Genomic DNA, 26,748 nt, shown 5'->3' with positions numbered 1-26,748 from the left:
TCCAGCTTATCAATACTCTCATTCATCTACATCCACTACATGGCAAGCAGGGACACCTACACATTACACCTGTATGTGATCTCATTCCAAAACCCGGAGTATTACTGTGCTGCATAAACGGTCTCTACTTTTCTGGAGAGACTTTCTACAAGATTTCAGAACCTGGATGCAGGGATTTACATCCTGCTACGACAACATTGGTGAGGCTGACCTGTGATTTTGTTATCATCCAGCACAAACCTGGAATAACCTCCCAGATGATGTTAGACAAGCCCCAACTCTGACCACTTTTATGTCAAAGTTAAAAAATGTTCTTGTTTACACTGCCTTCTCCACTCTGTAATAACTGCAAACTTATTTCTAAACTTGCTTTTAAATCATTTTAAATAATCTTTTTATCTTTGCACCTCTTGTCTGTTATTCTCTCTTTACTTTTTAATTTTAAATCTCTATACTTCAATATGTTTTATATTTATTGCTCTGTGAAGCACTTTGAATTGTGCTGTTGTATGAAATGTGCTATACAAATAATCTTTCTTTATGGTCTTGGCTTTGTGAACTGGAGTCTTATGGCTTTTCCCAAACGTTTGACACAAATTGGAATCACGCTGTTGTCTAGAAGGCTGGTAGCCATTGTGGTGCCCACAGGTGCCTGGTCGTCTGCAGGGAGCCAATGAGTCGCCCACAGGGCACGTTCTAAAAATAACTGCTCGTGGGTCGGCTGTCACTCGCATCTCCACGGACAAATCAGCTGGTGCTGCACTGTGGTGCAGCCACATGCTGACATTATGGTAAATGCATTTAAATGGCCCAAATCAAGATGACAGGAAAATATACAAGTTTGACTACATCCAATAGTCAAAATACGGGTTAAAATATGTATAAAAAATACATATATTAAAATAATATTAATTGGATTACATTCGAAAGAAGTATAAAGCATGTCACCTGGGTCCCTAATCATTTAAAAATAAAACACCACTAAATTGTGAGAGAGATGTCTTTATTCTTATTCTTGGCTGCTGTAAAATCAATGTAAACCACCACATCTTGTGGCTTATTGCTTGAATAAATAATGTCTGACAATGAATGATACATTTGAGTTTAGGAAATCTCTGATTACATATAGACACAAAAATAAGAATGTTTATTTGATCAGTTTAGAGATATTCCAACATAAAAATCACATATTGTACTATGAAATAGTGACCTTTCTGAATACTTGACATATGTAAAACCAGGTGTTTACAGATGTTTTGTTTGGAGCTAAGAAGTTTGGCAACTTTAAACTCTAATATAGTAAAAAATAAAAATGAAAATGTGATACCATATGACTTTCGAATGTTGAAAAAGATTGTCGAGATTAACAGAGAAATGGTAACACATGCATTTTTTAATATATATATTTGTGTTGTGGCCACGTGAGAAAACATTATTAATAGTGATTGTACGGAAAGCCCCCTAATATAAGGAACTTAAATGCATAATACTTGAGTGTTTTCTTGTAATGGCATTGTGTACTTTTACTTCACTACATCTCAGAGGGAAATATTGTACTTTTTTACATTTATCTGATAGATTAAGTTATTAATTACTTTGCAAATTAAGGTTTTGGAATAAAAAAACATAAGAAGAATAATAAAACATGATGTTTTGTTATTTATTATTCAACGAAACAGTTCATACAAGTACAGCTGCAACAATTAGTTGATTAATAAATTAGCCAATTGACACAAAAATGAATTGGCAACTATTATGATAAACATTTAAGTCATTTTTTTAAAAACTTCTCTCATATTATTGAGTTTTTTATTTATTTATTTAACCATCTGCAATGAACTTTTTTCCTTCGCTTTTTAAAAAATATTCTTCTACATCTATCTCTTTTTTAATTGCTCTTTTGTTTATTATGTCGGTAATACCGTGTTTTTTGGTTCTCATGGTTTCAGTAAAACGAACTGAGACTCTCAACAAGCAGCTACTATGTGTAGTATCAACAACCCAATTTCATACATCCAATGAACTTCTAAAACATTAACTACATGGCAACCAGACAGAGCTTCTAATTGAGAAAGGCCTTTATTTATCAAAATGCGTTGCCTAACCCGGCTTGTAAAAGGAACCACGTGTTCAGTTGGGACTAGGCTTTTATTTGTAGGTACATTTACTTCAGTAAAGGGCCTGAATACCTTCTCCACCGCTGCAAGTGGCGCCTCATATTTCTCTCTCTCCTTCAGGCAGCTGTCAGTCTCAAAAAGTGTGTCTCAAATCTGTGACCCCTGGTCTAAAATATAATCATAGCATCAAGATTTAGTTTCCCTAAACTGGAATAAAGGGGCCCAACAATGGAAATGAGCCCCAGTTTGCGGACAGAAGTATCCACATATTCGAGGTCATATAATGTATCTTCACTCGTTTGCTGGAATATTTTAATGGGGATGCCATGTGTGAATATTTTCATCTCTACATGAGCTACAGGCCTCTGCTGTGATGGCTTGGGTTGGAGGGTGCTGGGGGATGTGGATGGGCAACCCTCGTCAGACTCAGCCTGAGGCGGGGAGGGGGCGGAGGTTTTCACACAATCTGCTCACCACCTGCTCGGTGGAGGAGGGTGGAGGCTTTGCTCTCTTCATACCTCGCCCTCTCTCTATCACAAAACACACAAACACAGATCACTGAGGTGTGTCTGCTCACAGTTAATGCAGCTCCCCCACCCACCCAGCCTCTTTCTGAAGGCTGACTGAGCCATAGCATGACCAGAGTGATGACTACGCTCACGGACAACGCTCAACAAACACCTGCTTCCTGTCTGGCTGCACATGCTCAGTAGGCCCCCAGGGGAGCGCTGTGCGTCTGCTGCTGCTGTGTAGACGTTCCTCATTAGAATCCATCTGACATCAGTGACGGCTTCAGTACAACATGTGTGCCGCATGAACCAGCGGTAATTACACAACCTGCATAGATCTGTGTTTTCTCTGTATACCTCTGAGCTTCTGGAAGATTCCACCCACAGCCTCTCATACTGCTGGAGCTCATCCCACAGACGGGCCTGTGAGAAAACCTGAGCCGAAATTACTTTCTCCCCCACATCTACAAAAAAGTGCAGCACTGCTCATTTTAACAGATTCCTTCAGAGAAATCTTCACTCTTTGTAGAGATCTTAAGCATCTTTGATATGAACGCGCGATCAATGAAAATCTCTCTGCTAACTGGAAACAAACGCTGTATTATAGCTGGAAGCATCACTTTCTCTTTCGGGCCTTTTTGTATCTCAGTTATTCATGGATATTTAACAAAAAATTGAAAGACAAAACCAGTGGTTTTACATGTTGTATGTTACCATATATAGTATATGACACTACATTTTAATTCTGGTTAGATTTTTAAGCACTTTATTTAATAAATGTGTGTTTTAGAGTCAAGTTGAAGGAATTACTCAAATTATCTGTGGTACTTTCCAATAACCTTGCACCTACATTTGATGTCCGTTAATTATGATCATTCTTAATATATAAAGCCAATCATATACCAAAGAAGCCACTGGACTCCATTGCTTTTATCACTATATGAAAATGAAACTCAAAGCTTGAAGTAGGACAAGGCAATACACTGAAAATATACTGATATCAGGATATGTTACTAGATATCGTCTTAGATTTTGGATATCATAATACCGTTGCCTTTTTTCTGGTTTTAAAAGCTGCATTACAGTAAAATTATGTAATTTTCTGAACTCTTAAGTCTGCTGTAGCTGTTCTGTTATCTGTCTTTATACATGTATTGGCTATATCCACATTAGTGATGACTATTTATCAAACATGTCTCTGTGTATATATTTTGTGAAAGCAACAATAGTCAACCCCCCAATATTGTTGTAATATTGATATTGAGGTATTTGGTAAAAAAAAATATTGTGAAATTTGATTTTCTCCATATCAGTCAGCCCTCACTTAAGGTGTGCTTAATGTGTATTTGTTTACTTGTTGTTCCAGGTAAATAACAACTGTGTGGCACTGTAGTTACCTGCAGCAGGAACTTTTGCTATTCGTAATCAAGAAAGTTTCAACATTTCAGGTTTAAAAGGCAGCTGTTAAGGAGCCTTTACAATGCAGAAAAATCTATATTATCCTAAAATCTATGTTTATTTTTTGTCTTGTGGATTTTTTTGAAAACACAGCTTCTCAGGTTTGTTTTGCCAGAGTAACATTTATCCGGTTTAAAAGCTAATTTTCATGGTTAATAATTTAATGGCAGAAGTTTGGAGGGTAGGAAATCAATCTGTCGGCAATACTGTTCAGTGAGGCTGAAAAAAATCTATTTTAATTAATGATTACCCAGCCAATAATGTTTTTGTGAATGAATCACTTCATACAGAAAGCCAATGCTGACATGTTTAAACAACCTGTTTTGCCCGACCAACAGTGCAGAAACCAGAGGTACCACAAACAGCTGAGAAATGAACTAAGAACAACAACGTAGTTCTCTGACTGATTGTTTCAGCTCTAACAGGCTTCCAGTTAATGGTTGAAAAAAAGACTTGTCTCGTGCTACAGACAGAGGTCCTGCGGGTATATCAGTCTGGGCTACGTGTCTACAGTACAAATACAACAGGCAGCATGAAATGTGTGAAAAGTGAGAGAATAAGATCATCTGTGGCTGTGAGTATCTAATGCTGCTTCCTGGTGTCATAGTACGCTTATGGCGGCAGCATGCACTTTGCTGGCGAGTATCTGTGTATGATGCTGCATGCGTCAGTATCGCTGTGACGGACCCCTGTGGGAGAGCAGGAAAGTTCACAGCAGGAATCTCAAATAGCAGGGAGCCCACTCTCACTGAAGACATGAAAAGAACAAAGCCCAGCCGCTGGTACGTAACTGTAGTGCTTAGATGGCAGGTGGAATACAAATGGAGGTTTCACAGTATTACCAGCTGCCGTTTTGCTCTAATATTCTCTTTGTGTTCGATTTTCCGTCAAAGGGCTCTCACCAAAGTGTTCCCTGACATTTTTATTCCTACCCAGCAGCCCTGTGACACGTGGCCGGGGAGATGAACACAGAAACACATCTCATTAACTGTATGATGCAATCTTGGATGGATTGCACATACTTTTGCTGCAGCGCACATCTCACTGCCACCATCATTATCATCATCATTATCACCGTTATCATCATCATCACTAACAGATAGGGCAGGCACACAGTACACGAGCTGACGCCTGTTTGGTGCTACACACAGTATTAGTGTGCTTTCTGTTAACAGCGTGGGCTGTTCCTCTCAGATTCTCAGTCTGGGCTCAAGTGTAGAGCTCACGCTCATTCACTACTGTGTCAAACACCACAAGATACAGTATTTACCTGCAGTACTAGGATATAAATGTATATCACTATAAGTATTGAAATTGCAATGTTATTGAAATGCTACCGTAATTGAGGATTTCAAATAGTTTTCCAACCTCTTAACAGTGCAAACTCATAACTGCAACAAAAGACGATAAATGACAAAAAAAGCCAAATTCAATATGCAAAAAAATTGAGGTGAATCACAAGTTTCATCACAATACAATATCATATTGATTCTTTTTTGAGCAATACAACAATCGCTGTTATCACAAAGTCTGCCACAATATGATGTTGATTCGATTTTATTCAGGAGCCTGCAATAAATATGCTACAATTCATCAAACAGTGTCTTCTTCTCGGCTGCTTAGCATTACTTGCCTGGCACTGGGCTACTAGCACTGTCTGAATGTTTACGAAGGAGGTTTGATGGAAATGACACAGACATGCACACCACAACTCCACAGACCTGAGCTGAAAAGAATTGCCCTCCTATGTTCGAAAAAAAATTGAGGTTTTAATTTTTGGGATACCCCTACCGGCAGCAGAACAAAGACCAACAGTGTTTGCCAGATCTTCTTAGTCTCCCAAATATGAAATGGATCCTTGTCTAAAAACATTTTACTGTAAATGTGGTTAAGCGATAGACTATAAAATAGCAGATGTAGCTACTGTGAAACTACAGATATTGTGACACCCCCCTCATATAACAGAAGTGCAAAAAAAAGTCGGACTGTGTGGGGGATGATGCACCTAAACTCGTGTGATTTCACAGTGCAGGCTCTGATTGATCCTGGTTTTAGTGTAACGGTGGGGAGGAGCTTCCTCTACATGTGTGTGGAAACAGAATGTGAATACCTCAATGCATCAAGGAAATATAGTGCTACAAAGAAATAAGCAGCATGATCAAATATGAAGGTCTACGATGAATATATTTATTTACTTTTCGGCTGCTTTGGTTGGGATTGTTCCAGAATCACCAATCAGGGTTCACTAGGATGGTTTGACTGGAGAATCCAGCAGTACACAGTATGGTATGTAGCCCAAATGTTGCAGGTATTGTCAGTAGTCTAAGAAATGTAAACGCTTCAAGCCAAAAGAAATGTTGGTTTGAGGTATAAATGCATTTACAAAACTGATGTATAAGTTGTCCGTCTCCTTGAAATAATATTGGCTCATCGTCTTCAACAGAGCTAGATGCTGTCAGTGTAAAGAGTATAGTATTCATGTGACTGAGCTTGCCTGGCAGTGGGTAACCAAGCTCTGTTGATTATAAATCTTTTATGTCAACAGTCAAGTCGCACTTAAACCTGCTGTTTCCTAAAGCTTAAACCTCAGAGCAGGGGATGTTATTCATCTGCACACTGTTTGGTCTTTCCATGTAAGGCAAATTTTAAGTGATGTGTTTGTTGGCTTGTTTGCCTTTTAAGGTCTTTTTGAGATATATCTGTTGCTCTGATCTTTTGGGGACAAATTAAAGTACTTGTGGCGACCCTGAAAACACAAGTTGAGACATACACTATATTACCAAAAGTATTCGCTCACCCATTCAAATGATCAGAATCAGGTGTCCTAATCACTTGGCCTGGCTACAGGTGTATAAAATCAAGCACTCAGGCATGCAGACTGTGAAACAAGACATTTGTGAAAGAATGGGCCGCTCTCAGGAGCTCAGTGAATCCCAGCGTGGAACTGTCATAGGATGCCACCTGTGCAACAAATCCAGTCGTGAAATTTCCTCGCTCCTAAATATTCCACAGTAAACTGTCAGCTCTATTATAACAAAATGGAAGCGTTTGGGAACAACAGCAACTCAGCCACGAAGTGGTAGGCCACGTAAAGTGACGGAGAGGGGTCAGCGGATGCTGAAGCGCATAGTGCAAAGAGGTCGCCGACTTTCTGCACAGTCAATTGCTACACAGCTACAAACTTCATGTGACCTTCAGATTAGCCCAAGTACAGTACGCAGAGAGCTTCATGGAATGGGTTTCCATGGCCGAGCAGCTGCAGCCAAGCCACACATCACCAAGTGCAATGCAAAGCGTCGGATGCAATGGTGTAAAGCACGCCGCCACTGGCCTCTGGCCTCTCTGGAGTGATGAATCACGCTTTTCCATCTGGCAATCTGATGGACGAGTCTGGGTTTGGAGGTTGCCAGGAGAACGGTACATTTCAGACCGCATTGTGCCGACTGTGAAATTTGGTGGAGGAGGAATTATGGTGTGGGGTTGTTTTTCAGGAGCTGGGCTTGGCCCCTTAGTTCCAGTGAAAGGAACTTTGAATGCTTCAGGATACCTAAACATTTTGGACAATTCCATGCTCCCAACCTTGTGGGAACAGTTTGGAGCGGGCCCCTTCCTCTTTCAACATGACTGTGCACCAGTGCACAAAGCAAGGTCCATGAAGACATGGATGACAGAGTCTGGTGTGGATGAACTTGACTGGCCTGCACAGAGTCCTGACCTGAACCCGATAGAACACCTTTGGGATGAATTAGAGCGGAGACTGAGAGCCAGGCCTTCTTGACCAACATCAGTGTGTGACTTCACCAATGCGCTTTTGGAAGAATGGTCAAAAATTCCTATAAACACTCTCCTCAACCTTGTGGACAGTCTTCCCAGAAGAGTTGAAGCTGTAATAGCTGCAAAAGGTGGACCGACATCATATTGAACTCTATGGGTTAGGAATGGGATGGCACTTCAGTTCATAGTATGAGTAAAGGCAGGTGAGCGAATACTTTTGGTAATATAGTGTATTTACGCACCTAAATTCTCCTTAAAGTGCGCGAGAAGACGCGGCAGCAGACTAAACAATGGCTCAAGACCCAGTCTCCCTCCAAGCTTCAGATGATCTCTCACATGGACGCTAAACCTGAAATTATTACTACAAACCTTAACAAAACCGAGGGCAAGTTTCTGAGCTGGAGCAGAGAGTCGGCTCCAATGAGGATGACCTACCAGATCTGATTTAACGCGTCAAAACACTTGAAAAGGATCATTCGTACCTGAAAGATCGAGCCGGAGCCGGACTTCATCTCTGTCCCTGAGAAGCCCGAGGGTTAGGACATCCTTCATGACTCGTCTGATCCCGCAGCTTCTTGCCGGAGCTAATTTTCCCGCCCGTCCTGTCATCCAGAGGTGCCACCGCTCTCCATCCTTCACCAAGCTGGACCCCAGAGCCGGACCAAGGCCGATCCTGGTCTATTCCCTCCACTTCCAGGACAAACTAAACATAATGAGGCTCTCCTGGGAAAAGAAGGAGCGGGAGGACACCGGTACCGGAGTCCATATCTGCCTCTATCTCGTAGAGTTTGACCGAGTTAAGAAGTGACTTCAAGAGCTGAACTTTAGGAAGTCCGTGGTCTTTCCCTGCACGCTGAAAGTTGTCCTCGGTGGTAAGACAACATCTTTTCGCTCCCCTGAAGAGGCTGAGGTTCTCCATGACATGTTGACTCTCCATGACAAAGTCCACTGACGCGCTCTCTCCCGTCCTCCTTTGCGCCTCTCCGGTGCTTTTTGGGACTCAGCGATATGCTGACTCGTCGTCCAAGTAGTCACTTTAACATCAGCAACTTTGGACTCTGTTTGCAAATGTCCTGTGGTTTCCGCGCTGGTATTTTGTGTTGAACTTTGCTGCGAGCGCTGCAGAACTACTCTGTTTGCCGTAAATAGTGTCGCAAAGTCATGTGAAGAGGTTGCAACTGTCGCAAAACGTGACGTAGAAGGATTAACGAGACACACGAAAACTATTATTTATAAAATATTAAGTTAATATTAAGTTATGAGGGCATCTGAAAACTATATTTTTTAATTTTATTAATTTAACTTGTCCAATTTATCTATTCATTTATTTGATGCCAGCGCCTTTTCTCGAGCCTATACTTCCCTCTCTTCTGTTTCCACTCTGAGACTCACGAAGATTATAATTTAAGAAGGGTGATGGTAGTAATAATAATAAGTTATGAAGGCATCTGAAGTTGTAATTTCTATTATTATTATTATTAAAAGTCAGACTCCTTTTTCCTCAGCCTACATTTTTTCTCTCACCTGTTTTTGGACCCTGTTTCCTGTCGGGGTTTTTTTGTTTTGTTTTGTTTTTCTTATTCATGAGCCATGCAGACTCAGCTGTGTAGTCTGTTTTATGACACAGCCTGAACTTTTGTTTTTTTGCTTTTGTTTTGTCTTTTGTTGTGTGTGTGTGTGTGTGTGTGTGTAATGCCCAGTCATTACTTTAAGATCTCTTGTCTCAAAATTGATACTGTGAAAGGTTTAAAAATTAGACACTTGACTATAAGGAGCCTTCTCCCTGAAATTGACCTAATTAGAGTTTGGGTTGGCCAATACAAACCTCAAATGTTTACTCTCTCAGAAACTTGGCTGCATAGCAAAATTCATGATGATGAGATCAAACTTGACAACTATATATTACACAGAGCAGACAGAGGTACAAGAGGAGGAGGCGTGGCCTCACATTGCAGTTCTGAAATTGCCACTCTTAAAGTAACCTCATAATTTTTTGAGTGTCTTTTCATTAACTTAAGACTTCCTGAAAATAAACATCTTATTATTGGTAATATTTATAGACCTCCACCTGTTCAAAAGGGCTTTACTAAGTGCGTTATAACAACTCTTACTTCATTTGAATATTCAGGATAAATGATTATTTCAAGCGACTAAACTGGCTCGACCGCCCCTCATCAAATGATAAAAACCTCCTAAAAAGGATCCTGCTGACTGGGAAAAATATAGATCCCTACGAAATTTGTGTAAAACAAAAACACGTAATGCAAAATCAGACTTATCTATAAAAAACATCTTTCAGAAAATATGCACAATCCAAAACAGTTCTGGAAAAATATGAACAATGTTCTCAATAAGTCAAATAAAAATAACACTACCCAGGTTAGATTCAACAAATACATAATTGAGGACCCTCCCAAAATCTCACAGATCTTTAGTAAACACTTCTCTTTTATAGGCAGCTCTTGCACATTTGACCTCCTCCAGCTTCTGACCCCCCCAGTCGCTCCCTCCCCAGAAATTCCTTCTCTTTTCGAAAAATACTCCCTGCTGAGGTTCAGCGTGCAATTGTGTAACTAAAGGATGACTGCAGACCTGGACCGGATGGCATTGAGACAAAATGTATAAAGTTATCTCCCCATATTCTAATGTATCCACTTTGTGACCTATTTAACCCCTCTTTGTCAACTCCACCTGGAAAAGGGCCATTGTTAGCCCACTTCATAAGGGGGGTGACCCCCATGACATTCACAACTACGTTATTGTTATTGCTGATGCTTTTGTGTACATGTGAAGGTGTGTAAATATGTATGTATTTATTTAAGTATACATATATGAATATCTGTGTGTGGGTGCATGTTTGCATATATATAAGTAACTCTCACAGGTTTTAACAGACGACATCATATCTCCCCAATCCTCGCTTCCCTCCACTGTATTTCCTGTCAGATGGTTCTGTACAGCTGGAGCGGTCCACCTGCTCAAGGTGCTGAAACAAATGCAGACCTAAACAAAGAAGCCAGATAAAGTAGACCCGTGAACATGCAGCTTTCTATCATCCACATATTCTGCAGCTGTTTGTTGCTGTAGTTGTGTACTATATGTATTTCCCCACTGTGTGCTCTTTGTTCAATCTCAGCTTAGAGTCTCATGAAATATTAATGTCTCTGTGATAATTAAAGATGACCAACAGTCATTTGCTCCCTTTTCTTGGGAGACTTAATCTGCTGTCTTCCTTCAAAACATCAAATTTTAAAGTGACAGTACACTGAAAATCTTTTAATTAAAACCACAAACACCTTAGTCAATTACATTGTCATTACAATCAGCATGTTTTATATTATGCGTGTCATTTACCTGCACAACCAGATATACATTAGATCATGTGTATTTATGAAATACTCAGCACCTGGTTGATTAAAAGGTTTTGGTAAAAGGTGTAGTTTGTGCTCATTTTGATCATGTCACTTCCAATAGATTCCAATGGTGACGACTTTTCAAGAGCTATTAACTTTTTCCGTCATCATTTTAAACCCTGGAGGGGTTGGTGTACTCCAGAGTGAGTTTAAAGGAGCAGTGTAGGGGGGTATTTAGTGGTATTTTGCAGCGACAACTTAGAACTTAGTTTCACTTAGAAAAACAAAAGAAAAAAACTTTGCTGGCCAATGCGGAAAAAGGCCCTATCTAGAGCCAGCGTTTGGTTTGTTCTTTCTGAGCCACTGTAGAAACGTGGCGGGGCAGCATGGCGATCTCCACAAACAAGCACCCTATGTAGATATAAACAACTCAGTCTGAGGCAATGAAAACATGACAAGTCTTATTTTTAGATAACTGTTCACTAAAGAAAACATACTTGTTATATTATATTCCATTTCTGACAATATATCACCTTAAAAACTACACACTAGACCTTTAAAGGCAGGACGCTCTTGTTCTTGCTGTAATCAAGGACATTCACTGAAATCCTTTTTGAAATTTCTGGGAAATTTCTTGTCTTCAGAAGCAAAATAACACTGTTTATGAAAAAATAATAAATGGGAGCCTGGAATCACACCAGAGCTCCTCTTTTATTAATAAGCAACACAAATTGCCATAATCACTATCATTTATTCTCAGATGTTAATGAGCTGTGTATCTACTGACCTCAGCTTACATTTTAGTCATTAAAGAAGACTGTGTTTCCCATAAATACACACAAACAATAAGACCGTTCTGCACATTGAAGTTGTCTCTTTCACACTCAGTCTCACCATATGGCATGACATATTCTTCAGCATGCTGCCATGCAAATGCTTTGCACGAGTGACCCATTAAAATGTCAAAAACCCATTAGAAATCTGGCATTTTAAAGGCCACTTCCCTTCATCACAGTCAGGTGCAAATGGCAGGAGTTGTAAATAGCACACTATGGAGTCTGTTTTAGAAATGACAAGACTACAAATACAAGATTCAACCACAAGAGGTATGTGTATCTTCATGTGCATGAATGGCAATACTGTCATAGGAAAATGAACTTGGTATTGGAACAACTCTGACTTCAGTTTACCTAAAGAATATCTTGGAAATGTTATTTAGGGGGCAGCAGAGCCAGTCAGACTGTGTGTAAAACCAAATGAATATGTAGTTAGCATGGACTCAACAGGTCAAACTGCTGACCGATAAAAGCTTTGAATGTGAGTGTGAATCCAACAGAACAACAACAGGACAGCAGAGAGGAAATAGCATAGTCACAACATGACTGGAAACCTGAAGAGCCCTTATGTAGTAATGAGAAGTCCAAATGCGCTCTTTAAACATATTCCACCCAAATGACTTCATGAGGAACAATTGTTGTTGTAGTGAGAAGATCTGTTTGGGGTGTAATAATCTGACACGTTGCCAGAAACACCTCATCCCAATAACAACACTGCACCATGATGCAGAGAGCTCTAAAACATCAAGGTTTCACTCATTTCTAAAATCTGATTTTTATAATTAACAGAAAATTTGTTTCTGTCTGCAAGAATCAGACAATTTTCGGCGAATCTGTGCTTTCCCAGCTCACTGCAGCACTCACAACAGTCTGCACACCCACCTTCCTCCAGCTCTGTAACTTGATGAAAACGATTGCGCCATAAATAGCGCAATTAATTCCTCCAGTCTACGTTCAAACCAACACACGGATACATGAGTTTAAAGGAAAAAAATCACATCGCTCACCTCAAAAAGCGTCCTGGTCGCTGGCGTCTGGTGGTGATGGGGATGCTGCTTTGTTTTTTTTCCTCCAACACCAGGAAACAAGAGAAACTCCCACCTGCTCAGGGACCGTCTGACAATTAAACACCTGAGGGCTGCTAAGGGAGCGTCAAATAATGCTTTAACTCCGATATCTCAGGATATGCCAATTGATTATTATACAATCATCTGCTATCATTACATAATTATTTTGCTGATTAAATTATTATTGTATTTTTAAAGCTAAAATATATCACCAGAATGGTTGAGTCCACGAGACAACACGAGGTAAGCAAAGTGCGGATTTGATTCGCCTGCTGAGTAATAGCAGAATATAGTAATAAATCTACATCACTAATCTGACAGCAGTCAGACTAAAAGGTAAAACATTTGAGGATGCATTGCCACCTACTGGAAAATTGTCTTTCATGCATCGTCACAAACCTCTGCAGTCTTATTAGCCCAGACTAAACAAAGCTATCTTCTCACAGTACAGGCCTGTGTAAATGAGAGAGGAAAGGAGCCACAGACAACAGCAAAGCACTGATTACAAATTAATACATGCTTGATAACAACCTAAAGTATATCATTCAAAGAGACTTTTTGTGCATGAGTACATTAAGTTGATGTATCTTCAAAGTACATTTTAAAAGGATGAGTGCTATTGAGAATGTGGTGATAGAGGCGAGTGTTTAGTTTATACATTTAGAAGTTTAGAAATAAGTAACATTTTAAAAATTGTATATATATATATATATAAATGGTATATAAACGATCAAATGACTGGCATCAACAGCTGCAAAAACAAAAACAGTTACATTAAGGTACAAATATCCGAATTTAAATAAAACAAAGATTCAAAGAATGTTTAATTGAAGGTTTTGTAGAGAAACACTGCTATTTTACGAATTATTCTTAAAGTATTACGATCAAACATCAGTAATAAAGTAATGGCACTACAATTTCAACATAGAAAAACAAATGTAATTAATTTTTTTTTTTTTTTACAAATTTTTGTGGTCAAAGTATCCAGAAAAAGTAAAGGATAGAAAATTAAATAAAAACAGAAGATGGGGAAAAAAACACAGACGCATCCGGACCAACAGGCGGCGGTAGACAAAGGAGCAGACACCCCCCCTGATGAAAAAATCACGTCGATGTGGCTCAACCCATCAGCACCTTCTCTGCGTTTGAATGAACGAGCCGAGCTGAGAGCCGAGGCTCCGCGGTGCTGAAAGGACAGCTCCCCCGCTCTCTGACATCTGCAGGTAGGCAGCCACCGCGAGGATGGTGCTTTAATTTAATTGCGTCGTCATGGAAATTAAATGATTGACGCCATCATCTGTTTCCTGAAGAAAACACGGAGGTGGAAATACTGCGATAGTCCTTGATTGGTGCTGTATGTGCTTTGTGTCATGTAGGACATCCGTCGGCCTACAGTAGAGCTTCTCGGCGTTTCATAAATGAGCATAAAGAGCCAGTTTTAGGTTCAGTCTCTCTCCTCTTTTTGTGCTTTGATCCTCTGTGATGTGCACATCTGTTAATGCTGTAGGTTAGGAGATCACAGAGAAAAGGGTGAGATATTCTTGGTATTCTCAATGGCCCCTCAGAGTCCCTAGACCCTACTTTGCAGAGAAATTAGTTTTTCTCAGCAGCAGACTTACATTCTCTTTTTTCTTATTAAATGAGCAGCCAATTGGTATCATGTATCTGGCCTGATGGGAAGTGTGCTACTTTCACCAAGATGCTTCCTGTAAATAGTCCTCTATAATCTCCTTATTTCCATCAAAACTGTTAAAGTATTCTGACATAATTAGAAAAGAAGATACAGCATATGTCGCAGTATATTAGGCCTGTAATATAATATAATAATCTAAATTTTGAAATTCTTCATTACTGAATGATGTTATTACAGTATATGCTATAGAAGATTAAGTATAAAACAGCAGTTTTGCTGGACTGTAATTTTTATAACATTATGGTCAACAGCTCTCAGGTGAAATTAAAGCTCCAGTGTGTGGGATTTAGGAGAGGATACTGGCAAAAATGAAAGATCATACTCAAAACTATGTTTTGAACCCCTCATATAATTGTGAAAGGCTGTAAGAAATTTGTCAATACAGGTTTCAAAGGGTTAAAGACCTAGTCTGGTTATCTGTGCTGTAAAAACGTGTGCAAATGTTGAACGAAATGATGTAGAAAGAGAACTCGATACAGCATTGGAGCACGACCCTGTTCACACCTATGAAATTTGCTCAGTGGCCCATAAGGCCAAAGTGCTGCATGTCGTTCCTTCTGTATCCCCCTTTCACTCTAAGCTTTCCTATTGATTAAAGGCATAAAAGCCTAAAAAAAAATTCTTTAAAATAAAAAAAAAGCTTGTGGAGCATTTTTTTGAATTCTCTTTTTACATTTTTTTGTCAAAGTGCTGCTACATTATCCTCTGAGCGTCTGGCAGTTGTCAAAAGTTTCTGATAACATTCTGCTTTGTGTTTTCACGCTCTCACAGACATGTTCACCAGGATGTTAAAACTAAGGCTTCTCAATGCTGTAGCACCTGCCTACTTCTTCATGGCTACAGCTGTCACCTTCATTTTGCATTTTGGCTTCTTCATCCCTACAATCTTCCCAAACCCGGACACATCACTGAGGGGGTCTACAACTCTTCACACAGTTGTTTTCCTTTTCTTGATGTTCAACGCACTGGGAAATTACATAATGACTATTAAATATCCCGCTGAAAGCGCCAATGAGACTGTGGTTCCCGTGTGTTCGGCGCACTGCTCGGACAAAGTGGATGCACACTACCTCCTGAACAATCGTCACTTCTGCAAACTGTGTAAGAAAGTCATCCTGAAGAGGGATCACCACTGTTTTTTCACCGGAAACTGCATCGGAAACAAAAACATGCGCTACTTCATCATGTTCTGCATCTACACATCATGCACCTGTTTGTACTCCTTGGTTCTTGGTGTTGCCTTTTTAACAGTGGAGTACTCCATCTCCTTTGAGAACCCGCTGACCTTCCTGACTCTTCTTCCTCTCTCCACTGGTTACTTCTTCATGGGTGAGTTGTTAAGTCATTCCAAAAAATTGAAGCTAATAATTCAAGACACATTTTGACTTTCTGAGAGTTTCACATATCCTTCTTAATCCTTCCTCACAGGAACAATCTCAGGCTTGCAGTTATTCCTGGTGCTGATGCTCTATGTGTGGCTCGGCATCGGCCTGGTCTGTGCAGGCTTCTGCTGCCAGCAGGTGCTGCTGGTGGCCCGGGGGCAGACCTGGTGTCAGATGCAGAGGGGGCAGCTCGTGGAGAACCGCAGCCCCTGGAGAAACAACCTGAAGGATGTGTTTGGTACCCGCTGGATCCTTGGCCTTATTCTGCCTGTGCAGACGGCGGAAACGTGCTCCGATGACACAGATGCACACAAGCAGGACTGAGTGATAACCACGTCATATCAATAACTCCCAATAGGTCACACAAGCAGCACAGGTTGTAGAAAATGCTTTCTTGGGATACATGTGGTGATGGATTTTAAGTACTAAATGGATGCTTTTTTACCTTTAAAGGACCAATGTGTAGGATTTAGTGCCATTTGGCAGAGAGGCTGCAAATTGCAAAAAAAAAGAATACTTCCCTGTCACTCCTCCCTTTTTAAGCTTGAATAGGTGTTGCATGTAAGGAAAAATTATCAACTTGCTTTCACCCAAAGTCCGTGGACAAGGGGGATTTGATTTCCCCCATCACTAGAGGAAAATCTAGCCATCCAAATCTAACGGTATCTAAAGCTGAAACAAAGCTGCAACCTTCAGTGCTGAAAAATAAGGCCACTGCAGAAGTGCCAAAAACTGCAGTTCCTCTTATCTCTACTTGAGGCTGTCAGTCCCCATAGACCTACATGTCTCCAAAACAATGACCTTCGAAAATCCAAGATGGCAATGGCTAAGATGCCAAACAAGCTACAATGTTGGGGAAAATAAAGAAAACCTCAATTTCGAACAGCCCCGAGCATTTTAGAGCCGGGAAGCCGATCGCGGCCAGTCCATCAGCCACCAGTGAGCCAAAACTATTGCTGCTGCAGCGCTGACATGTTGTGATAGTTTAGGCGTCTGGTCTATTTCCTTTTTTAAACTATTTTTGTTATAGCCTATTATTACTGAAATAGATCTGTGTGATTAGATAAAAGCAGAGGAGCAGAATTGCACTTATGTCCTCTACGTCACCCCTGCAGCTTAAGCAAAAATGACATTTTTTTTAGTACAGAGAAGTACTGAAAAAAGTATTGTTGGGTACAAGTACTGAACTACAAGTACGGATCCCTGTGCCGGTATGGGTTCAAATGTTAAACAGTAGCTTACCTAAGCCAGTGCTTAGTTTGTCCATTTTGGGCTACAGTAGAAATGTGGTACAACATGGTGGCCTCCGCTCCCTATGTGGATATGAAGGGCTCGACTCTAAGCTACTGAAAACACGATTCTTAGTTTCAGGTGGTTATGAATATTATATTCAATCTCTGCCATTAGATCTCCCTAAATCCTACACACGGGTCCTTTAAAGTAGTCCTTTAAAATATTAAGCCGTTAGCACACATTCCTTTAAGGACAGGAGCCATATAATACCAGTGCGAAACTTTTGAATAAGTGCATAGTGTAAGTGTATCCTTTAGGTAAGTAGCTTTTGACAAGACAATATTAGAACTAATAAGCTGGTTGTTTGGGACATGCGGCAGTTTTACATGCACAATATATGCTTGCATCAAAATTTAAAGACAGCTTTGCATAAGTGCATGCATTCACAGCTTCGCTTTTTTATATCAACGCTATTGATTTGAACGCCCGCGCCACACGGTGCTCTGAGATTACCATTAGAAGTGTGTTGCTGTTCACACTTCCTTGTAGGATGCTCGTGTGACATTCAGGAAACTTAGGGTAGCTTTCACAATAATTTACTTTGACGTTAAGGGCTAGCATACAAGAAAACAGTATGTGTCTACAGCATAAACTGCCAGGCTTGACGTTATTGTTCTGATAATAAACTGTTACATGTTGAGCCTGATTTCTACTCAAATGAATGTGACTCACACGATACAGTATTATGCTCCTTTGTAAGAATGGGTGGGGGTAATGTGAAGATAACCGTATTATTATCCAGGGTATTATTCACAATGTGCCATAAACACATCTTATATGCTTACAGATGACCCCAAAGATGTTGTACTTACTACACTGCTAACATAGGGCCCTCTGTATAGACATAGTAAGGACTTTTCACTGTTATGCTGCTGCTACAGCTACTGACATATTCAACATCATGTCGAAGATGTTTTGGATTTCAATAAATATACTTTTTAGAGCTATTTTGTCTATTCCTGTTATACCAATAAAAGTATTCATATCACAAGCAACCATCTGTTTTTTTTTGTTTTTAATTCTGATGCACAAAGGTGAATAAACGACTGAGAGGAAATGGTCTTCAGAGTTTTATGACAGTTCATTATTAGCCAAAGTGACATTTTCTAAAGAAACAACACAGAAAGCACTTTTCACAACAACAGGAAAAAATAATCTCTGAAAAGTAACCTTAAAAGAATTTTAACCTTCAAAACCAAGGATTATTTCTTAGGTTTACAACTACTCATGAATAAAAAAAAACATTGCAACAGTACAGTATTGTTGCTGAAATAAATAATACAACATCTGGTTTCGACTTAACATTTGAAACAAAACCATTTATGACTTTACTTGTCTTCATCTTTCTACATCAACTCTGGATGTATCTCCCAGCCAGAGCGTGATTTGTTTTGTTTCAGATAAGAATATTAACTCTTTGGAGACTTTTTACATTCCACTTTCTTCCACAAAAACTCACAATCTAAGCTGCTGAAGCGTTGACATGAAGTGCAAACATGAGCATATTAAAAAAGGCACAGGCATCCAGATTAACGTTTATATTCACATTGTTTTATCAAGACAGAATGCTCATTTTCTGGATACAAGTTGTAACATTTGTCTAGAAAAAGTGTCAGTAATCTAAAGTGCAAGAGTCTGTAATATCAAACTATTCAGTTGTCATTTCTTTGCCTTAATTAATACATAAAACTACGCTTAAACAGCAGGAATGAACATGGCAACGACATATGCAAAGTCAAGAGAAAAATATATAGCTACAGCACTTCACTTGCTACAGTTTAAGCTTTCGCGAATGCCTAGTTAACTTCTTAAAATATGTCTTTCAATAAGAAGAAACTTGCTCCACCAGTGAACTGACAAACTGGTTTATAATGTGCTTGGTTTAGTTATATTATTCACACAGCTTTCGTCTTGGTCTGACATGGTACTATAAATAAATAATACTGACAAAAAGTATGAAAATTACTGAAAAAGTAAAAGTCATGTTTGTGCCTGCCGTCTGAACTCTCTGTGAGCTACCCAGCTTCTGTTTGACAACAGAAACTGTTATTATATACACTTCCTCATCAAAGAGGCACCTGCTCATTCACCTTCATTTAACATCCCATATAAAAACATGGTATATTTAAAAAAAAAAAGAAAAAAAAAGAAAGGACAATACACTGTCCTGTTTCAAGACCTCAGTCACGAGGAACCTGAAACGCAGGCCACATATATCCACAATGGATTTTTTAAAACTTAATTTAAAAAGTAAAAGTGATGCTGATATTTTCTCTAAAGCAATCACATCAAGGCATGAATAAGGAATTAACCCTCTATGCCCTCACGCGTGATGCGCACATGCGTTTTATGCAAAATATAGAAGCCATAGCCCTATTGCAAGTGATCCTTGCGAAATTGAAATCAGCAGAGGCAAGAAAATTCATTATAGGCAAGGGTTTAAAATGTAAGCATGCTTCCTTACTGCCACTTTATGTGTGCTTCAGCAGTTCTGAATACTGAGATGATTTCAACTGTCCTAAAAAAAAAGTGTGAAAGTTTAATTTAGTTATAAGATGTCTGTTTAGTTAAAATGCTAATGGCTATTTCACACTGATGGTGTGTTCACACCTAACGCGATGGGAGCATTTCATGCAGAGTTTACACGCAAACTTAATGCAAAAACACAGAGATGCAAATTCACGCCGGGGGGCACAATGAGCATGTTGGACAATGAATGCAAAATTCATGTCTTCGTGTCCATCGCGCAAGTTGAATTTTTTTAAAACTTGCATTATGCTGTGTCGCAATAGCCTATTAGCGTTGAGATTCTCCTGACTTTACCGAGATTCAGAAATGAAGGATGAAGTATGTCACTGAGGACACGCGGAGCTACACTGTGCATCAGTAACTGACTGCAGAGAGAGCGAACAAATAACGATTTGGAGGGCTCGAGATTAGTGAGCAAAGCTAACACGTTAGGGTTAGATCTGAAAAAATATGTAAGCTGTCCACTGTTTGTAACTTGTGTAAGTTATTTTGTTTAATTGCTTCCTAGCAAAATGCTCTGAGTAATAAGTTAGTCTTTTACTGTGGAAAGTAAACAACGGAGGGCGTGCAATGTGCTGAGAGTTCCCGTCTTGATTCACTTTGCTTTAAAGCACGGAGCTTCTGTGTTTACATCCGGTTATCGGTTGTGCTTCACTGCAAACCAAAGTTAGCTGTTAGTTGCCACTCCTAGCTACCATAGCCACTGCTGTTGAAGGCAAATTTTTGTCAGTTGCAAAATGCTCCAAAAATACCCCCAGCAGGGGCGTACGCACAAGTAACGAGACACAAAAATGTTCATTGCGTTCGGTGTGAGCACAGTATTCGACAGCTTTTGTTGTTAAGATTTGAGACATATGTTCACATTCAATAAATCATCTTGTGACTCACTGATTAAGAACCGCTGGTCGTAACCATCAGTGCTCTATGCCGGCACACTCTGAGCTTTAGCTCCACACTGCTCCTTGTCTGAACGTTGAAGCGAGAGCTGCAGTTTAGTCCAAAGCTGCGGGTCTCCGCTGCTCAGAGCCTCCAGCAGCAGAGCCGTCTGCTCCTGAAGCTGCTGCAGCTCGCCTTGGGTGCGCTTATTCTCCTTGATCAGCTGCTTTGTGCGCATGGTGATCCCCAGCAAGCCAGATTTGTTGAGAATGTTGTAGGTATTACTAAAACGTTTCAGTTTGTTCGTGTCCACTGAGAGGGTGTCGTCCTGGTCTACATCCATCCCGTTGAAGACAATATCTGTCCTGTATTCATCTGTGAAGGGGAGCAGAGAGCCGGTCCCTGCCGGCGGGGACAGAGACTTGTCACAGAGTTGCTCCTGACTCTCAGCTGCCTGTGATTGGTTGTTTGCTGCTTCAAAGGTGGTGACGGGTTTGACAGGAGTCTGCGGTGGTGGCTGCGGGCTGGGGGAGCTGTAGAGCCTGTGGCCATGGTGGTGCCTCCTCTGTCGCTGATCATATCCTGACGTTGAGCTCACCCTCAACTTGGAAGATCCTGCCCTCTTAGTGGGCGCCTCCGCTGGGTGTGGGGCTATTTTGGGATAAGACTTGAGGATGGGCACGTAGCTTTTGGATTGTCGGATATTTTCAGAGCTAGTCTTTGGAGAGCTGCTGCTACCGTTTGAGACCATGGGTTGAAGAAGAACCACCTGTGACTGAGGCATCACCTCCAAAGGTGAAGGAAAGCCCCACTGTTTTTCTGCTGGAGCCATCTGTGATGGCTAGAGAGAAAAAACAATTGTAAATGTCATGCCAACCTATTCTGTAATAACCATAATAAGAGTGCAACACGTGTTTTTGTAGGCCAACCAAAGTTAAAATCTCCCGGGTTCCCTCTTCAAAAGCCAATGGGATTTTTCTACTGATTATTGGATTATTGCAGGAAATGAGCTCTTATGATATTTACGCATTTCTTTCAGCGAGATAATCTCAGGGTTCCCTCACATCTTCATGGACAAAATTCCAACATTTTTCCATGACTTTTCAAGGACCCAGAATTTTTTTCTTGCACTTCTTGCTCGAAATTGTAAACAAACGTTACACACTGACCATTAGATCTACGTTATGTCCATGGCTTCAAAAATAAATTTGCTGTTATTCTGCATTGCATTAGATACAACACGGTTCCATGACTTTACCGATACATTTAATGATTTTCACTAATTCCATGACTTTTCCAGGTTTTCCATGACAAGACTGTAAAGTCAACTATTAAGGGTCAGCGGTTTGATTCCCGGCTCCTCCAGTCAACATGTTGAAGTATCCTTGGGCAAGATACTGAACCCAAAATTGCTCCCGATGCTGCGTCATTGGAGTGTGAGTGTGAGTGCGTGTGAATGGTTACTAAGTAGCAGGTGGCATCTTGTACAGAAGCCTCGGCCACCAGTGTGTGAATGTGTGTGTGAATGGGTGAATGTGACATGTAGTATAAAAACGATTTGAGTGGTAGAAAAGCGCTATACAAGTACAGTCCGTTTGCCATTAGTCTCATTTAGCCACTTCTTAACAACCACCTTTTTTAGGACATTTAAAGGCTTTTATTTATTTATTTTACGTCGTTTCACAAAAACGTGACTGTCTCTTAAGCTTGTGTTGACCACAGACCTTATTTCATGTGGCTAACCAAAAACCCATTTAAAAAACCTATTAACTTCGAGAAAATTGCTAAAATGCGAACAGATTTCTGCGTTTTAGGAGTAATTCCTGCACCACTGTATACAGCACGTACTGAAGGTACTCTATGCAAGGCTGTCAATCACTGCTTGTAAACACACTCACCAGCCAAAGTGAAAATAAAAGAAAACCCCAGATTCACTCTCGTTTGGCATTTTTTCTGCTCCATGTCGCTTAGATGCCTGCTGCTTACAGTCAGGCACCTGGTCGCTGCTTTAATATTCAGCTTGACCTCACCTGAGCGCTGAAGGGGTACACGCCCGCAAACGTCCCGAGCACAGAAAATAAGAGTACAATATTACAGGCTGAGGACACAAACTCTGAAGATAAATACACTGCCACGCACTTCTAGTGGATCATAAGTGATAACTGAGAGGGATTCACTCCATATGAGTCTATACGCAGTAAAAAATAACAAGTAGCAGCGTAAGTGATATATTTTGATGATAAAGCCCTACATAAGTGCTCAGCAGAGGCAGACATAACGCTGTATTTTACCTGCTTTAAGACAAAGTTATTCATGATGATCATTGGAGAAAGTCCAGCATACGAGCCTCCCATCACAGTCACCTGCGGACCAGTCGGGTCCTGGCCGACTATCGACCCGTTCCTTCCTGCATCTTCAGAGTCCGTCAGATCGACCGCACTGAGGTACTCAGAGCTGGCATCTGAGGAGGGAGAGACAAGCGTATGGGCATCGTCATGTTAAAAAGCAACACAGTTACCTTTCTATTGTGCACAGCACCTAGGGCAGAACATCAGTACTATGACAACAGTGTCAGATGTAGATAAGCCTCTCGAGAGCCTCTGTAAAAAAGGATACCATCAACATGATGAGGAGCCGAATCCAGGTCAGCCTTCGAATTGTAAATAAAAGTCATAAGAAAAACACAGGATAGCCTAGATAGAAAATGTGACCTAGATCCCTACATTTGATTAAAGCTGACCTCGTTTATGAACTGATAGTATTTTTTTCTCGTCGAAATGCTAATTGTATGCAGGTACAAGCAGCTCACAACACAAGCAAAACTATAGTGTTAAAACTAAACATACATTGGGACAAACACAAAACTTAAAGGGTTGCAACTATGGTGTAAAGTAATTGATGCAAACCTGAGAAGCCTGAATCTCTCTCCAGGTCAGACTTGGATGCTCCAAGGTTAGCTGCCCTGGTGAATGTCGGTGTCCTGTGTCTGTCAGGTCTACTAAAACTGCTCATGCTTGCCTCTTCTGTAAAAATGGAGAGTTGAGTAAGGTAACTGACAAGATCAAATCATCACTTCTACAGAGTTCAATGTGATTTTGCCTCTAATTTGTGGTATGTAATGGAAATATAAGACCACAGGTTGGTTCACATCCTGTACGGACTGAAAATATGTAAAATATATAAAATAATTGCTGCTATAATTTTGAAAATCTGAGACACTCCCCAACATTGTATATGTGGCTGAAGGAAGTAAAAGTTGTACATTTGGAGAAAATAAGATTCATTATGTCAAACGGGGAGAAACTCTTTCAGAAAATATGTCAACTGGTCATCAATCTGATTGGAAAATTGAGGTGAATGGCTCATGGTCTAACAGGTTAACTGTATCACTGTGTCGTATATCAATAACCTGCAACCCATGTGATAATGTTCAGGTTTTTTTTTTCTTTTCTGTGTTACCACCAATGTCCTGTTTTTTCTGTTGTTTGCTCGTTTTGATTTGTCTTACTGTTTGTTGGTTTTCTGTTTACGCAGTTCTTGTTTTTTGGTTGTTTGTGCATTTGCTGTTGGTGTTTTTTTTTTTTTTACCGCCACTGTATTCTCATACTGCTCTACAAAATTAATAAATAGATGGATTTTTTTAAAAAAAGACTAAAAATATGAAGAGACAGTCAATTTGTAACCATGAAATTTGTGAATATTTCAAACTGCATTACTTTTTATTCCCATATTTTAGAGTCTTGATGGCAGGGTGATTGTAGAGGACATTTCATTGACTAAATTGCAATTCAGTCTAGTCTAATTTAGGTATTTTCTTCTTTCCCCCATCTAATTATACTGATCATCAAACCTTTTCTGTTGAGCAATTATCATATTATGCAGTCTTATCCTCATAGCCCACCAGCAAACAGAAACATAAAATAAAATGCTTTCAGTGTCTGTAATATTCATTCATTGTGCAAAATAAGAAAAATACTTAAACTTGGGGCTTACGTTTTGTACATGTTCACTTTGTCAATAATAATTTTTAAAAATCGGTTTGTCATATCAGCAGAAATCAGGATGTTGGCTGATTCCAGTATTTCATTTTAAAGGCAAAATCTGTCAATCAGCTGATGATGTGCCGATATTATCGTGCATCCTCTATTCAAACGAAACGAAAACACAAAAATCTTATTTTTAAGGTTGTAACAATTCACCTTGGTTCTTACAAGGTTATTATACACCAAAGGAAACATGCTTTTTTTAAAATACTATAATCCATTTCTGCCAATACACCCCCATAAATCCTACAAACTGGACATTTTAAATATTCTGTCGTACTGAAACTGTACCTTTATTTCGTTTGTGTGTTGACTAACCTGTACAGTGTATTTAACGTTGTGCAGGCATTGCACACGTTGCTAAATATAGTTATGAAATATGTTTGTTTTGTTGTTGTTGATGTCGTTTTACATTTTTGAGACATCATTTACGGAGAAAATCTCATGCGGATAGCTACAAACAGGATACTGCGTTTTTAACAAGACCTTAAACAAATCAAAACACATAATCATATTATTATGTCAGCTGTGCCCGGGACTGATTGAACTGAGCTTGACATTAAACGGGCCTGTTACCCGACACAGACTGGTAACAGAGCTATTGTGAGACCTGCTTTTTAATCACTATTTTCAGCATTTCTCGTCATTGTTCATAATACGGTAACTCTAACAAAGGAAAAACGTCAACACGAGCAACAAATACCAAAATCTGGGAGCGTGAACCGTCTGTTTATAACTTTGTGATACGGCTAACGTTAGCTTTTTGTTTACACGCGTATATCTGACATCACTAGCTAACGACAGTAAACTTGCTGGAGACAGTTAATTACCATACACTGGTTAACTTTAACTCGTTTAAAGGCCTGCGCTGCTACAAGAAACAACATTTAAACATGAGAAATGCAACATTAGCTGTCTGTTGTGTGTACAGTCTGTTTCCCTGCGCGATTAGCTCAGTTAGCTGGGTAATGCTAGCTAGCGTAGCCTTAGCTTGACGACCAGCTCATAACGAGAGACACGATGTGCTCTTTGGCTAAAGGATTTTTTTTGCAAACCTTACCAACACGTCCTTTGATTGAAATAAATATCCGTTCAAAGAGGCATCTACGAGTAGCAAACGTTGTCGTTTTAGCACAGTTGTAGGTACTCGACTGTTGTAGCGTCTAGTTACTTCTTCTCTGAGGTTTACCGGTAACTTGCATCCTCACTGTTGCATTACTGCCATCTACTGGAGGTACTTCACACCTGCAGTCCCCGGCTAACCACAGTTTTCTCATCAGTCTAGTTCTCCTCTGGCAGCTATCCAAGCTTTTTTAAATTATTGAACAATTTTTATATACAAAAAGAATGGTTTCAACATCTTTCCACAAGACCAAAAGGATCAGGTGCATTCACAACATACAAGGCATAAGGTAGATTTACTAGTCCTTCATAGTTTAAAAATGAAATTAAAATTTATCCTTGATCATGTTACATCTTTTGGAGTTGAAGGAGGAGTTTACAGCCTGGGGAATAAGGCTGGTCCATAGTCTGGTGGTACAGCAGCAGATACTTGTGTATCTTTTGCCAGATGGCAGCAGGGTGAACCGAATGTGGCTGGGGTACAAAAAAAGCTACAAAACAGCAGGAAAAGCAAAACACACAAATTAAAACAGACAATAGACTGAAATATTAAACTGTATAAAACAAATCTTCAAAGTCTCCAAATTTAGGTCAGGAGCTAATAGTGAAGAACAGAAATATGATAGAAACGAGTAAACACATACATGGTAGAATATTAAGAGGCTAAATAAGGTAGAATCTAAAGTAGGTAAATAT

General features: G+C 39.9%; 3 protein-coding genes across 4 annotated transcripts in view; 1 reads left to right on the top strand and 2 right to left on the bottom strand.

The window, feature by feature from the left end:
* The window catches only part of tmem63c (transmembrane protein 63C), a 51,263-nt gene extending 37,964 nt beyond the window's left edge, over nt 1–13,299 (bottom strand). The window contains exon 1 of one of the 2 annotated variants that reach the window (XM_042500477.2): nt 13,055–13,299. The gene's annotated coding sequence lies outside the window, so the exon portion shown is untranslated. Of the gene's footprint in view, nt 1–8,340; nt 9,021–13,054 lie in introns of those variants that run through there. The other variant, XM_042500476.2, reaches the window with a different exon arrangement.
* A 742-nt stretch (nt 13,300–14,041) lies between these two features.
* On the top strand, nt 14,042–18,423 carry zdhhc22 (zDHHC palmitoyltransferase 22). The gene is made up of 3 exons (XM_042500125.2): nt 14,042–14,337; nt 15,579–16,136; nt 16,236–18,423. Exons 2-3 carry the CDS (start codon nt 15,581–15,583, stop codon nt 16,511–16,513), a joined length of 834 nt encoding a protein of 277 aa, XP_042356059.1. The 5' UTR covers nt 14,042–14,337; nt 15,579–15,580; the 3' UTR covers nt 16,514–18,423.
* Nucleotides 18,424–18,539: 116 nt separating this feature from the next.
* Nucleotides 18,540–26,137, bottom strand: cipca (CLOCK-interacting pacemaker a). Its single transcript, XM_042501479.2, has 4 exons — nt 25,991–26,137; nt 23,794–23,910; nt 23,179–23,348; nt 18,540–21,728 (listed from the first exon to the last, which is right to left on the bottom strand). The coding sequence occupies exons 2-4, from the start codon at nt 23,897–23,899 to the stop codon at nt 20,934–20,936; spliced, it is 1,071 nt and encodes a 356-aa protein (XP_042357413.1). The 5' UTR covers nt 23,900–23,910; nt 25,991–26,137; the 3' UTR covers nt 18,540–20,933.
* Between the last annotated feature and the right edge of the window lie 611 nt (nt 26,138–26,748).

The sequence above is a fragment of the Plectropomus leopardus genome, chromosome 14, assembly GCF_026936395.1.
Source record: "Plectropomus leopardus strain MGB_pleo_1.0 chromosome 14, ASM2693639v1, whole genome shotgun sequence".
NCBI classification, from domain to species: domain Eukaryota; kingdom Metazoa; phylum Chordata; class Actinopteri; order Perciformes; family Serranidae; genus Plectropomus; species Plectropomus leopardus.
The sequence above is the reverse complement of the archived record's forward strand: the minus strand, read 5'-3'. Positions and strand labels throughout refer to the sequence as shown.

Excerpts from the sequence above, each read along its gene's own strand:
- zdhhc22 (XM_042500125.2), top strand. The coding sequence starts at position 15,581 with ATGTTCACCAGGATGTTAAAACTAAGGCTTCTCAATGCTGTAGCACCT. Across the intron at positions 16,137-16,235 it reads CACTGGTTACTTCTTCATGG|GAACAATCTCAGGCTTGCAG; the intron begins GTGAGTTGTTAA and ends CCTTCCTCACAG.
- cipca (XM_042501479.2), bottom strand. The coding sequence starts at position 23,899 with ATGAGCAGTTTTAGTAGACCTGACAGACACAGGACACCGACATTCACC. Across the intron at positions 23,349-23,793 it reads GAGAGATTCAGGCTTCTCAG|ATGCCAGCTCTGAGTACCTC; the intron begins GTTTGCATCAAT and ends CTCCCTCCTCAG. Across the intron at positions 21,729-23,178 it reads ATAACTTTGTCTTAAAGCAG|CCATCACAGATGGCTCCAGC; the intron begins GTAAAATACAGC and ends TTTTCTCTCTAG.